At 38.8% G+C, this 15,182-nt stretch overlaps 2 protein-coding genes and 1 long non-coding RNA gene across 5 annotated transcripts in view; 1 reads left to right on the top strand and 2 right to left on the bottom strand.

Annotated features, from left to right (window-relative positions):
• LOC103151929 (neuronal membrane glycoprotein M6-b) overlaps positions 1 to 6,085 on the bottom strand; it is a 37,020-nt gene extending 30,935 nt beyond the window's left edge. Inside the window, exon 1 of the mRNA XM_016660761.1 lies at positions 6,063 to 6,085. Within this exon, the coding sequence (XP_016516247.1) occupies positions 6,063 to 6,066 (4 nt within the window). The 5' untranslated portion in view covers positions 6,067 to 6,085. The remainder of the gene's footprint in view (positions 1 to 6,062) is intronic.
• Positions 6,086 to 6,699: 614 nt separating this feature from the next.
• On the bottom strand, positions 6,700 to 9,240 carry gemin8 (gem (nuclear organelle) associated protein 8). 2 transcript variants are annotated; one of them, XM_007572215.2, is made up of 4 exons: positions 9,132 to 9,240; positions 8,889 to 8,938; positions 7,465 to 7,789; positions 6,709 to 7,394 (listed from the first exon to the last, which is right to left on the bottom strand). In XM_007572215.2, exons 2-4 carry the CDS (start codon positions 8,889 to 8,891, stop codon positions 7,135 to 7,137), a joined length of 588 nt encoding a protein of 195 aa, XP_007572277.1. In that variant the 5' UTR covers positions 8,892 to 8,938; positions 9,132 to 9,240; the 3' UTR covers positions 6,709 to 7,134. The 2 variants fall into 2 exon arrangements, with proteins under 2 accessions (XP_016516248.1, XP_007572277.1); XM_016660762.1 differs by lacking the exon at positions 8,889 to 8,938 and having other exon boundaries at positions 6,700 to 7,394.
• Positions 8,872 to 14,904, top strand: LOC107832929 (uncharacterized). 2 transcript variants are annotated; one of them, XR_001658654.1, is made up of 4 exons: positions 8,872 to 8,962; positions 12,455 to 12,578; positions 12,844 to 12,877; positions 13,803 to 14,904. It is a non-coding gene; the product is annotated as an uncharacterized LOC107832929 (long non-coding RNA). The 2 variants fall into 2 exon arrangements; XR_001658655.1 differs by having other exon boundaries at positions 8,873 to 8,962; positions 12,458 to 12,578.
• The last annotated feature ends 278 nt before the right edge of the window (positions 14,905 to 15,182 follow it).

Raw genomic sequence — 15,182 nt, forward strand, 5'->3', positions numbered from 1 at the left:
CACACACACACACACACACACACACACACACACACACACACACACACACACACACACACACACACACACACACATTGACAACACATAATGTAAAGATTCCCGGATTATACAAACACTTAAAGATTCAGGTCAGGCTTGTTATGATGTGGAGTTTTTTTTAAATTTTTTTTACAGAAACTCCTCTTTCTCCACTGTTTAATCGAAACTAGAAGTTTAAATGCAAAAATCATGCAAACCACGAAGTCGTCCTGCTCTGCCACACCTGTGTTCAGGATTTGCACGCGGAGTTTCTTTTTCATTTCCGCATCTTCGCCGAACGCCCACCGCTCTCTCCTGGAAGCAGGATCAACTCATACATGCAATTATTTTCTGACTGCAGTCAGCACGCACACCTACACACACACACACACACACACACACACACACACACAAACATAAAAACGCGCATGTGCTGCCTCCTACACCCCCAACCACCAACCCCCCCTAACAATTTCTATCCAACAAGCCGCTAATCCTGCTGGCCCAGATTCGGCCTGCGGTCTGCTCTGTTGCATGAATTCCTGCCGCCGCCATCCAAAAACACACACATTTATTTATTTATTTATTTATTTATTTATTTATTTATTTATTTATTTATTTATTTTTGCTTCAGACTTGTCTGCTTACGTCACACGACTCCATGCAGGAGTCACGTGATGCCTGGAGCTGCTGCACCTGTGACCTACTGTACAGAGATGCAGCAGCGTGGGATAAGAGCGTGAGTCACTGTGGAGGAAATGCATCTTCATCTCCACCACCGTGATCATCATCATCATCATCATCATCCCCCCCCCTCTCTCTCTACTGCCTGTGGGTCATACTATATTTATGTGATGTCTATTTTTTGCGCGCGTGGGCTTGTGAGAGAAGATGCATGACTGTTCGCGTGTGCCCAGATTTGAAATAACGCCCACCCTCCGAGCGCTTTTGCATCTCTGCGTTGCCTCGGCAACAAGTCTATTTGGGAAAAAAAAAGGTTGGTAGGGGATGAGGGGTGGAGGGTGGGGGTGGGGATCTGACGCATCTGATGGTCTGAGTTTGATATTTTTCGCCAAAAAAAAAGAAAAAAGAATGGAAACGAGAATTATATGGACCATCATATATGGACCGTCTGTTTTCCGCGAAATTATTTCACAACATAAATGTTTTATGATATTTAGCAAAAAAGTTATTTTGTTTTATCTCCAATTATACCTGCAGGCTTATACTTCCAGTAATATTCAGATAGATGGCCTTTATCAAGTTGCTCCTCAATTCTGCATAGTTTTTGTCCTAATTCCGGCTGGATATCTATTAGCTCTTCTTGGCGGTAATGGCTGAGTTTACCTAAATTAGATGCTTTCCTGACACTAGATAAATTAAAAGTTGGTTTGAGGTCAAAGTAACTCCAACTGCTCATTTGTTAGCCTGGTTTTCCATTCCCAAAACCAGTTGTTGTGTGTGTTTTTTTTCTGGATCATTTTCCTGTTTTAATACCTGGTTTTGTCCAAGTTTTAGTCGTATATGTGGACAAAATGAGCCAGTATGAATATTTAGTTGATTTTGTGCACTCATGCGGTGGTAAATCAGCTTCATAGCATAATGCTACCACCACCATGCTTAACAGTTGGGTCAGAGTCCTTATGCTATTCGCTTTTGATCAGTTATTGCAGGTATTTCCGTCTAACGTGACTCCAAATACTTCATTGAAAATGTGCCCATTTTTGTATTTTTCCAAAGAGCTTACTGAAAATATAAATCATAATGATAAAGAAGACTGTAAATGCTAAGTTCTGTGATTTCCATATAAATGCATATTAAGGTGTGTTTGGTGGTTAAACTTTTAAAATAGGCAGTGATAAGAGTTTTTACTATTCATGGGGCTGCTTAATATTTACAACATCTGAATCCAGGTACTCGTTTCAAACTTGGGCGCCCAATTCTTGTTTTAAATGAACTGCAGTTGTAGAATAGTATGGCAATCTTTCACCATTTCACCCTTAAGAACATAATACGTATCTGAAGATATGGGATTAGAAGCTCCAGACAATAAAAGGGTTAACAGGCATTAAGTGCGTTTTCCAGAAAGCAAAAAAATACCTAAGCTTCAGGTTTCGCTCTTTTAAAGGTTCTGTAAAAGTGATTAAATCCAGTCATAAAACAGGAAGATTATGCACAGATGCTGCAAATGTTGGTGCAGGAGAGGAAATCTTAACTTTGGCACGAGAAGAGAGAATAAGGCCTGCAGATGTGGAAGCATAAAATGAGAGAAAAGAATAAAAACCATGATTGATGCCCAAAATAGTACATAGTTGTCAGAAATCCCAATAAAGCTGTCAGCTGAAAAACCAGCAGAGGAGTCACAGTTTCATGACTCTCTCAGTACTTTTTAATGTATTTTTTTTTATCCTTTAATCAACCCGTCAGTAGGTATAACTACTCAGTTTATCTGGCTCTGCCCTCAGGTGGGTTTTAGAGCAGCAGGATGTCAGAAAAACATATTATTATGGATATATTGTGATTAAATTGGCTACAGTGAGTCCACTTTTTTCAGTTTTTTTCTCCATCAAAATTTCCTCACTACTCCTTATGAATTGTAGCATCTAGTCCACTAGAACTACACTGTATATACTCAATAAATCCTTTCAAACAGGTATTTTCCATCACAAAATAAGAACTAAAGTGGTGCCAGTTAGCAAAAAAAAAAAGAAACCGTGCAAACACATTAAATCGAACTATAGATTTTGCTCGATCGATTTTCTAAAATTCATTGATTATCTTCGGAATTATTTAAAATTTGGAGTTATTTTGTGTTTTAACTTGAGGGCTTGATGGCTTCATAGAGAAATACGAGTCACTCAATGACCGTCAACGTCTTTAGCATTAGTAGATGAAAAATTGACATAATTCATCCTTCTTTTCTGTAGTTTAGAGGTACATTTGTGATTGGTCAGAAAGTAATTAAAACAGTCGTTTTAAAAAAGTTAATTAATAGCACTTAAGTAGCATCCGAAAAATAATCTCTGGTGTTCCACAAGGCTTGGTAATGGTGTCTTAGTTACTTATAGTTTATGTAAATATTCAGTTTAACAAGTTAAAGTATTGCTTTTACTAATGATACGAGTTGATTTTATTCAGAGCAGGATGTGAAAAAAAAATACTATTAACTAGAGAAAATGAAAAAGAAAAGAAATTGAAGTTGGCATCAGCTGCAAACCCAAAACACTAACAATAAAAACAGATATACAGCTTTGCTAAGACTCTACTGCTGCTGCACAAATGCTTGTCTTTTTTTTTTTTTATCAGATCAGATCAGCAGATTGTTCCACTTTCTCCGTTTTTTCAGCTGAATGATCAAATTTTCCTTCAGCGTGTAGCGAGTCATTAAAAGAGAAGCTCTTTTTGAAGTCTGTCTGCTGACAGCCGCTACATCCAGTATCTCCCACTGCAAATCCGCTGGTGAGGATGCAAGAGGAGACGGCTTTCCCTCCCCACCGCGACGCATAAAGCGGAGCAGAGACGAGCCGCAGCGAAATGAGAGAGCACAAAGAGCGAATTCACGGAGGAGGACACGCGGAGGGGGTGTCGGAAAGAATAACGATGAAGGCAACAAGCAGGGGGATGATGAGAGGAACAGACGAAAGACGAGATGATTATGACAGGCGAGCCGCGGTTTGGGAGTTGCAACGGGCCAAAAGAGGAAGAAGTTCAGGGCAGCTTCCAGCAGGAAAACGGCCCCCAAAGTTCTCCGTGGCAGTAAATCATGTCGCCGGGCTACATCCTGTCTGTTCTCGAATTCGCACCAGCCTGAAGGCCATAAATGGGCCCGCTGCCTTATTGGAAACAGATGCTGTGGCCGTTACAGGGGTCAGGAATGGGACCGAGCTGGATGCTTTTGGTGTGATTTTTGGTTTCGAGTTAGGGAAAACAAACATGATGTTTCCTGAAACAATTACGGAAAAAAGAAAATGCTGTTAATGCACCGTATGTTTGTTGTATCATCTGAATCAGGGGTGCAAAGTGCGGCCTATGGGCTCATAGTGGACCTCGGGGTGGTTTTGTGCGGTCGTTGAGGCTTGTTAAAATAGAAAATACTGAATGAAGTGTTTGTATCTTATTCAGCATGATTTTTACTTCAGTTTTATTTTTAAAATATCAAGCGACTTCAAATGTGGCCGTTCACTAAATTTGGCTAGCATTAGCTGCTAGCACCACACGTTGAAACTCGTTACCATCATTTTTACAACTCTCCATTTAATGTTCCTTTAGATTTTTCTAATTTAAAATCAAATATTGATTACTAAGCTTCAACAATTTAAAAACATAGTGTTAGCAACTTAATAACTTATCCAACATGGCGGTGATAATGTGATGCTTACCTGATTTTTTTTTTTTTTCCTTCACTCCATTAACATTAAAGTCTTTCTGTCACATTTAAGAGAACATGTTTTGACGTTGACACCAACAATTTGGTGTCAAAGCAAAACAATGTTCATATTTAATACCAAATACAACAGGCTTGGATTTACAGGGACCTGAATGAGTTTCAGCCCAGACTGTAAATATTCCTCTGTTTATTTCGCTCGACTTTGTGTTTTTATGGTCAACAGTTAATCACATGCGCCAAAGAGTAATTCATAAATGCCAAAGAATAACCTTCATAAGTATGACGCGGTGCTTTTACTCAAATAACACGGGTTATAAATCCAGTGAAAATGAAGTTACGTTCATTTTGACTTTGATGGATGTTTAAAAGCTACATTTTTGTAGAAATATTGAATAAGGCTTGCATACAATTTTTCTGCCCCCAGTTTTCTAATAAAAAACCAAACATTTTTAAGTACATAGTACAGTTTAGCCAAGATGGCGTCCAGAACCGTTGATTTTGGAAAGTGCACACATGCTTTTTACCTGTCAGTCATCTTGCTTGTTACGAGCTCATGCAGTCTGTTTAATCCACAAAGAGTGAGCTGATCACTCCCTCCTAATCCAATCAACATCAGCCCTCACGTGAATACCTGACATGGGGATGATGATGGAATGAATCTGAGCTGTTAGGTAATCTCAAATTTCGCCTCGTAATTCAAGAAATTCACCAAAATTAGTGGTATTTTTGTAAATATTCCCACATCACTTGTGAGATTTTATTCTTGCAGCCGGCTTCACTTCCAGCTGGGGAATATATTTCCATTTTTCCTACACAAAAGCTTTTAACTGTGTGAGATTATTGATTTATTTTTGCTTAATCTGGATCTGCAAATGACCGAAAATTGTGTTTTAAAGTATAATTCGGATTATAATTAGTATTCTGGAGCCTATTTGCTCTGTGTTATTGCTAATAAATACATTTTTATACACTGATATTCCCTGTGACTTCACCTTTAATTCTGATTTTACATCAGTTATGGGACGTTCTGCTTCTTTAAGGAATTATTTCCTGACTTAATCAGTAAAATAACATTTTCATCTTCCTCCTCTGCATTGTGCACACCAATTGTTATATTGTTAGACTTCTAAGCAGCTGCTTGTGGAGCCTATGGCTGCTATAATGTGAAATTTCCTTTTTTCTAACAACAAATAATCCCTAGGGCAGTGTGTTTGTGCTCTTTTTTTGTTTTATATTGTACAAAAATGCAGTAATATTCTATATAATATCTGATTTGGAGGGGATGCCCCTATTTCTGCATGCTAATGGAGCCTGGAATGTTTATTCCCAAGCTTAGGAAGTGACACAAACACACACAAGCACACGCAGACACTGCGGGCTACACACAGTTTCTCTGCGGAACATACAAAATAATCTCATCCGCAGCCCTCGCTTTGACCCTATTCTGAGATAACGCACACAGATAAAGTGTGTCAATGTTGAGAACCGATAAATGCATCTAGTAAAATGTCAACATTTTTTTTTTTGCACAAACACCACAGGAGTAAGGTGTGAAAACGGATCAGATTGGACACGCTTTGCACGTTTGGCGCACAACCCGTGAAGACTCCCGCACATGATGACCTGCATAAATATGAAGCTGAGTTAGTTCACTTACCCATGTCCGCCGCTCCCGTGGAAACTTTCCCTGAGACAAAAAGTGCCTGAGATGCTGTCCCACAGGTTGTCGCGGCGCACGCAAACAACTGGACGTCCCGTTTAGGGAATCAGGGGAGGAGGAGGTGTGACGTCACCGCCAGAGGCTAGACATAGACCCAAACACTGAGACAAGAGTCCTGCTCCGGATTTACACGTCTCATCAAATACAGTAAGCCGTTAAATGCGGAAAAATATACAATTTTATTTAAGGATTTACAGTTGCACATGCGCACTAATGCGCACCTCAAACAAGATGAACTGAATTTTATTTCATTGTAAATGTTGACTCCTCGTTTTTAACAGCGGACCATATTTCATTTAGTTGATGAAATATGTCCTATTTGATGTTTGTTGTGAATGGCGTATGCTCGCAAATGAACGATGTTATTAGTCCAATTTTGCTCAACCTTTTTCAGCGAAAAAGTACGACGCTGCTATTGTGAATTGGCAAAAAAAAAAGAAAAAAAAAAAGGTACATTTCAGCCGAAAAAAAACTCGGAACTTTTGAGATTAATCTCAGAAATGTTCTAAAAACAAAAGGAAAAAAAAATCTTGGATATTTCAGAGAAAAACTCAAGAAACTTCGAGATAAGAACACACTGAAAAAATATAAATGTTTCTGAGTTTTAAATATTTTTTTATTTTTATTTCTGAGTTTCAATGTTCACCTTTTGTTTTCAGTCATGAAACCGCTGTGAAGCAGCAACTACCTTTCATAAATGAAAACATTTATCATGTTAATGACGGAATGGAAAATGGAATCTAGAAATAAAAAAATATTTACTTGATACCATTTCTCTCTTTTTTTTTTACATGAATCCAGATCAGAAAAAAAACTAAATACCATGCAGTTCAAGACCCCATTGATCTAAAAATGAAAAAGGTGAAATTGTTTCAATATTTAGACATAAAACACTTTATTATTCACTAAATTTCTGTCAAAATACAAAAACAAAACAAAATACATGTCGGAAGACACATGGCTGCAAAGAGGCAGAGATGACAACTCTCCAGACCTTCCTGTGTGAAGGTCACAGCTTCAGCGGGATGACGGGCCAGTACTTGGGCTGCTTCAGGTCGCAGTTCCTGTCGAACACCAGCTGCATGGCCGCCTCCATGGCCATGATCTTGGCCGCGTCTTGGCCATACAGCTTCTTCATCTCAGCTGCCCGCCTCTCGCCCGGCCGCTCGGCAGGGGGCGCGGCGCTGCTGCGGCGGCCAACGGCGCGCAGGTCCTGGTCGGCTGGGACGTAGCTGTCCTGCTGCTCTGCCTCCAGCTCCTGCTGCCTCCCTGTAATGTATCGTCATTACTTCAGCCTTCATCTAAAGGAGTTGGAAGTTGACCTGTAACGTGGACGTACTCAGCTCCTCTCTGTGTCTCTCCGTGTGGGCAAAGTACTGCCGCAGCTCCTCGCTGATCTCCATGTTGCTGACGTCGCACTCGATGTCGCTGTCCGAGCTGCTTTTGTCTTCCGCGTGGTCGTCGTTGCTGCTGCTGCTGCGATCGCTCCCGCTGGCCTGCCAGTCGGCGTAGCGGCGCTGCTGTGCCGGGCCGTAAGCAGCCTCCCAGGCCTTCCTGTAGGCTCCCTGGTGCCTCCGGCGCCAGGCCATGGCCTGCCGGTAGTGCTGCCAGTAGCGGCTGTAGATGGGGCTGGAGAACCAGGACATCACAGCGCTGACGTCCTCCTGCAGAGAAACAAGACTTCTTATTTCTCCATTTACAACTCAATTAGGACGATTTAGTCAGGAGCTGCCTGGCTGCAGCTTTTTGTAGACTGCAACTGGTTTTAAGTTTTGGTCAGACATGAGTAGAGTGTCTTACAGTAATCCAGACGAGACTAAACAAAAGCATATTATTTCAAATAAAATGTGCAGTTTTGAAACTTAGTAAGGAGGAAAAGAAATATAGAACTGGATATAATCTGCATAACAATGATGGGAGATGTCCTTAAAAGATTGCAGGATGAGACCAAGAAGGAGCAGATGGATCAAAAACACTAGTCCCAAAACAGATCCCTGTGGAACACCAGACTGGATGGGATTAGGATATCTAAGTTGATGCAGTGTGAGGGCAACCACAGCACAACAGAGGCTGGTATTCTGTCCTGTTTAATCTTGGACTGACTCATAGATCAGGTCTGAGTGTCATAATTGAAAAATAATGAACTTGAAAATACACGCAGCATTCAAACAAAACTTTATAAACATCCGATTTTGAAAACTATGCTAGAAAATCTGACTTTCTGCTAACAAAAGTGACTAAAGATGTGTGTGTACAAAAACACTTGTATTGCAAATTTACTGAAAAATCTATTTTTTCTTCACACTCAGGCAGGAATAAACAGAGAAACTGTTTTCTCGTTTTTTCTGGGTATAAAGAGCCATTTCAGGCCGTTTGGTCCTTTAACAACCCAATTTCTCTTATCTGCTCAGAATTATTGTGTGGAAATGTGGATAGTTTATTGTAGTTTATATGCTCATACTTGAGTATAAATGCAATTAGCACAGAATCTCTTCCATGAACTGTATTGTATCTTTCTTCTTCTTCTTCTTCTTCTTCTGTTGTCCTAAATGTTGCTTTTTATTTCTGTAACGCTTTTCAATTTTTGATTCGTGTGATTCTGCAAAGACTTGAGTATTTATTTAGCTCTCTGTGTTGTTTATGCTGTCATAATTTCTAAGTGCTGCGTTTTGCAGGAATAAAGCTGCAGAAACCCGAAGAGACTAAACAGGAAACCGTAAAGTACTACCAGGTGTCAGTAATTGACGCTAATTTAGCTCCTACCATGATTGACTGGACGCAGCTCTAACTCCAGTCCCTCCGCAGGTCTTCTTCTGTGTGGACAGAGATAAAATACTGTAAGTAAATTTAACACTTTATTGTAACGCTACGTCCTGTTCGACGTCCTGTGCGTCACGGTCTGCAGCGATAACAAGACGTCGGCACGGCGCCGCTCTTCATATCATAAACATATTCAATAAACACAATATTTTCATCTAAAGTTAACTCAGAACATCAAATGTTTACCTTTTACTGTTAGCGGCTCATGGTGCCGCCACATTGAAAATTTCCCAGCAGCCTTTGAGCGAAAGGAAAGTAACCCACGGTTACCTGGCGTCCCCTTGCGGACATACTGCGAAGGTGTTTAATAGTAATAAATTGTGCAACATTTAGGCCTATATAATGTGTTTGTTATAGAAACTGGTTTAATGTTGGGTAATATTGACTGCCTTTTATGCTATTAAATCAATAATTTAGATTACCAAAACTCTCTTATTCATATGCTTCACCAGAGATTTTATTTGAAAGCTCCTAAAATAAAAAAATATGATTTCAAGATTGTAGTTTAAAAATGAAAATAAAGTTAAAGAAAATTGGCCTCTTTATAGATTCCTTTCTCTTCCTTAACAATAAGATGTTTCAGATCATTAATCATATTTTAATCACAGAGAAAACCTAAATGATTATTTAATTTATCGAGGGAAAATATCTAAAAGTGAAAATGTAACTGCCCTTTAAACCTAATAATTTTACATTAGCAATGTTGATTTCAAGTGTTAAACTCCTTGCAACAACATCTCAGCTTTCACATAGGATAAAGTTACTTTGGATTACTTATTTCCCTATTAAATAAAACCATCTGAAAATTTAGCAGTTGCTCAGTTTATCTTCAAATGTCTGTGTGGTGTGGATGCTAAATTTGTCATTGCTGCTTAAATCAAGCAGTTTAAGGTAAATATAGGGGAAAACAAAGTTAAATTTTCCCCTTTTAAACATTTGCATTTGATATTTGACGGATGTCTTCATATTTTGCTAACAGGATACAAACAGAGCAGCTTTGCTCAGCGTCTGAGTGCTGTAAGACTCGTTCTACTGTATATGTGGGTCATACTTTGGCTTCAGGCTTCAAAGCTTTCAGAGGAAGTGAAGAGAGGCTTGCGTCTTCTCTGAACATGTTTTTTCCCTTCACGTAGGAATGTGTGTTTGTGTTGACAGTATAAAAAGGCAGAGCTTAATAAATGGAAAAGCAGGGTTTTGCTTTGATTTTTATGTTACTGCTTGTAGCATGAGTAACAAATGCGCTCAAATCCTATTTCTGGTGAATACAAATAATTAATAATAATGTATTTTGGGGCGGTGACTCATATGATATTCAAAGTTTAGCTCTAAACAAGTTTTCTGTTGATTTAATCTTCCCAATAACCCACATTTTTGTGGATGAAACCTCATTCTGGACTTTATTTCAGTTTGATTCTTTGTTTTATCCTGATAAGATTCATGAAGTAGTGCCAGCCACGTGCTACTGTTCTTATCTAACTTTACTAGTACAGATTAGTACAGGTTAAAAGCCGCAGTACCCAAACCAAAGATTAAAACAGCAGATATTTTAAAGTATTTGCTTTTCACATTGCATTGCTTACCATCAGTTTCTTTTCATTCCTCATTCTGAATCAGTTTCATAATTCTGCTATGTTAGCACGTGTAGCTCGACGCAGCTGTAAAAGGTTGTATATTGTTGTGTGCCATCCATGTTTTTCCTATAAGTTGAAGCGTGGGAACCCCAAACCTAGTCTGTTCACACCTCTGCATTGTAGTGTGAAACCACAACCTTCCTAGCTCACCACCTTGACCGCTCTGAGCATCTTCACCAGTCAGAGCTACGATATGAACAGCGTCGGCAGTCTCTGTGCTGCTCTGAGCCTTCAGGGTTCCACATCCCATAAATCTATGGCTGTTTCCGTTTTCACGAATCACTCCGCGTCTAAATCTTGCTTACAGTCCAGCTGAGGAACATACAAAAAAAGTGAAATATTTCTCTTTTTTGTCCCCCCTCTTTTTTTTCTTTTACATAAAACAATAAAACATAAATGGTAAAATCCCCAAACTTCACAAATGGTTTCTGAATGTAGTTTCAGGGTCGCACTTTGCAGTCAATCATTTTCACGTTACGTAGACAATGTGGGCAGGATGTATAGGAAGGTGTTAAACTGGCAGCTGACTCGTGCAACACATTTCTCCACTAGTAGGTGGAGAAATAACATGCAAACTTCATGTAAAGCTCAAGTGAAGTGATGAATGCTCAGAAAACGGCGGTCAGTCCACTAACTGAAAGATAAATTACAGAATAAGCCCCTGATGTAATAAGCTATGAGTTAAACCATGCTGGTTTTAGTTCCAGTTTTGATAATGTTGATATAACGTTTCCCTTTCCTTGTTGGGAGCTGTATGTTTATTTTAAGCCTCAGCTTCTGTAAAAGAGAACATTTCTGGTCAGCTTTGACTATAACTTGACCTTACGAAACATAACTGAAGGTGTTTATCAGGGATAACTCCTTGCTCCTCTTTAATTCCCTTTTTATTATCCATTTTATTCAGAAACTATGACTTAAGATAATACAAAAAAAACTGTTTTCAGATGATTAATTCATTTACAAAGGAATAAAACCTGTCAAAATACAGCAGACCCTGTGTGAAAATCACTCCCTTCTGACACCATTTATTACCTGTGATTATTTGTATATTTACAGGCCACAACTGCTGAATCAAGAAATGGCTTAAAAATAACTTGTTTGACAGCAAGAAATTGGCTAAAATAGGTGAAAACATGACATCATCTAAAGACATTTAAGAACAAATGAGAAATATTAAGTCAGGAAAGTGTTATGAATCTATTTGTAATGCTTTGAGACTCCAAAGAAGTAGAGGAAAAACAATTATCCTCAACAAATTACGACTTTCTCCCTCTTTCTTCCTTTTTCATTCTAAAAACCCTCCATCATGGCTAAATGACCCATTACTCAAAGAAGAGCAGGAGCTTTATTTATAGTCGCTGAGTAACTTAGAAAGTAGCAGTTTTGTTTTACTTCCTATTCAGCGGTGGTCAAAATGAGCTGATATGAATTCATTTTTGCCGTGTCGACCTTCGCCCTCCTGCTTGCATACGTTCTGAAGAGTCGACTGACTGCAGAAGTGTTCAGTACTTTAGACCATCATGGATCTGGACAAACTGTGGCTTGTCATGCTGCTGCCTCTTTGTTTTTGTTTGGAGCCTGAAGGTACAAGAAAGGAGCTTTTACATATAACCTCTACGCACAAGTCTGTCTTTTCTTCATATTTCACCTGTTTTTCTTCGTATTTTAACCATTCATTATTTTGTTGACAAGTTGTTGTGCCGGATTTACTCTATTAATTCAAGTTTTATGCCAATCATTAATCTTCTCGTTAATGGAGGCAATAATTACTTATTTTAAGACACTGTACAAACATGACATGCAAAAAATTATTTCTACCCTCCACTTGAAGTTAGTAGTGATCCACTTGTATTTTTCTTTGCTTTGATGCATCTCTAGCAGATGACGGCAGCTTTTCTCTGCTCAGAGTGATCAGTTGCATGGTGGCAGTCGGTGCTGCGGCTGGATTTACTGTCGTAGCCGCAGTGACACTTGGACTCACCCTGAGAAAAACACGCTGCAGGTGATTGTCAGCAAAACCGTTATCGGGTTTAAAACTGTAAGATATAAAATAAAAGGTGGACCGCAAGTTGTTTTTGACTCATTTGGAGTGGAAATCAACATACAGAATTGATAATTTGGTACCTAGTCAATGGGCATAGGAGATAAAGTGAGACATTTTTAAATGTTATTTAAGGGTGCAATCAATTTTGTGTGCGGACAAGAATCTTTGTGACCTTGACGCTGATTTTATCGGTTTAACTCTGATTCTTTCTTTTTGTTTCCAGATGCTGCAGACAGTCTGAAAGTCTTGAACTAGACGTAAGTGAAGCTTCTTCTTTAAAATCTACATTTACTCCGAAATACTTCACTCGGAGATGTGCCGAATATTTCCTTTTCTGTTTTCGTATGTGTGTAGAGCGGCAGCAGAAACTTGCATTTCATTTCAGATCACTTAAATTTCTGAATAAATATCAAATTTTTGGAAGCTTAACACAACGGCGTGTTAAGAATATTCACACCTTTTGAGCTTTTTCACATTTTGTGTTGCGAGAACCAAAACGTTTCATGTATTTTATTAGATATGCATGTCGTAGACCAACACAAAGTGGCGCCTTATTGTACTGGGGAAGAAAAATACAGCACAACTCTACCAGTGTTTAACATCAAAACTAACAGTTTTGCAACATTTTCCGATGGTTTATTGTATTAAAATGCATTTGTTTGGTGTGAAAGTGTAAAAAATTAAAAAGAGATGTTGACACTTTTGCAAAGTGGTGCATGCTCGTCTGCCACTGAAACAATCAACCTGAAACGTCTCAAACTATTTAAATTTGTGATGTTTCCACACCGTGGATGAGGCACAAGACATGAGACTAAAAACCACAAATCTTCTTGAACAGCTCAATGTGTTCTGACAATGAATTTAAAAAACTTGTGCTGATTGGAAAAGCTGTAAATCTGCCGTAAGTGGTTGTTAGTCACCTGTTGTTGATGTTTGAGGCCAAACAAAGTTTCAGGAGGTCAGTGGTGGCAGACAGGATGAGGGTGTAGAGTGACCTAAATAAAACCCGGGTTTCAGTTTGACTGCGGCTTCCTGATCACACTTACAGTGCGTCGAGTGTCTCTCTGCCCAGCGTTAAGATGCAGGTCGCTGCTTTATGTTTTCAAAGGTTGACCCTTTTGTTGGATTTTTAAAAATAATTTGTGGACGTTTCTTAGCTTGAGCTTTTGTTGTCTTTAACAGGGTGAAAATGAAGGGGAGTACGCCAGCCTTCAGCAGCCTGAGGGAGATTTCTACCAGACTACATCTCTGGTGAACCATCCTCATGTCGGCGCTCTGGGGAGGAAAAGTAATAAGGCCTGTTTAGAAACTGAACAACAAACGGAGGACGTCTATGAAAACCTGTAAAACAAAACAAATATTCTGTGATGAAAGAAAACTTCCAAAAAAAATCTGCTGATCTGGGAACATCTACCTGAGGATTTTACCTGTACAAGCATTTATAAATTACAATATTTAGTTTTTATTATCTTAACTGTATAAAGCTTCAATTTCTGCAGTGGTTTGTGATATGAGGCATATGGGTGGTTTCCCAGGGCAGCAGGAGAAAGAGGGCGCACAAGCATCACATTCATTCTTAACCAACTTTTCTGTTGCTTTTATTTGTGCTGCAAATGGTTTAGTATTTTTAGCTGCTTTCAGCAAGATCGCATTTTAATGTCCCAGAATTTAGATCATTTTCTCTATTTTAGGTTGTTTGGTACCAGAAGCTCCATACATGAAGCACAACTGACTAAAAACACACCATAAATAACTTAATAACTTATTATACTTTGTTTTACCCAATATACGTTTTGTGTTTTATGCTAAAAGAATTTTTTGTGTGCTGGATTTTTGGCAATATACTTGTACCTAAATAAAAAATCATAGTAGTATTGATACTGCAAATATCCTCACCTTTCAGTGTCATACAGGAGTGGAAAAAATAAATTAATTAATGCTGACCAAGATGCAGCTGATTTAAATCACTTCCCTCCTGAGATTCTTATTTAAGAAGTGAGACTGGAGCAGGGAACGATCATGGATCCCAACAGAAAGCAAATTTGAATTGTTGCAGTCATTCAATTTGTTTTTGTTGTTAAAAATAGCAAAATAAGTTGACAGTAGGAGAGTTTACTTTGTAAAATTAACACTAAAAAGTCTAGTTAGTCCAACTGTCTTCTCTTTTGTCAATCTGAGGTTTATCTATAAACGATGCTGAGCTTCAGGTCTCAGACAGGAATCCTGATGTATGTATCCCACGTTCTTTAGGTCTTTTTTCAAAATAAATTTAATTTTTGATATTTTTTCTGTGCATTTGGATGCTTTTATACCTTTGAGGTGAAAGTTGAACTAAAGGTGATGTCTGCTTCCTTCTAAAGAGGCGTTTGCGGCTTGTATCTTTATAAAGTTAAAGAATCTGCGGTTTAGCTGCTGAGGTAAACTGCAGAGCGCCATGTAAACCATTCACGGTAAACAAGGATCAGCAGAATCAGCTGCTATTATTGAAGCCTTGACCAGCATGAGTAGATACAGTCTGTGGTTTATTCTCCTGCTGCCGTTCAACTTTTTGTTCCAACGACA

The sequence above is a fragment of the Poecilia formosa genome, unplaced genomic scaffold (genome assembly GCF_000485575.1).
Source record: "Poecilia formosa unplaced genomic scaffold, Poecilia_formosa-5.1.2 Scaffold297, whole genome shotgun sequence".
NCBI lineage: Eukaryota > Metazoa > Chordata > Actinopteri > Cyprinodontiformes > Poeciliidae > Poecilia > Poecilia formosa.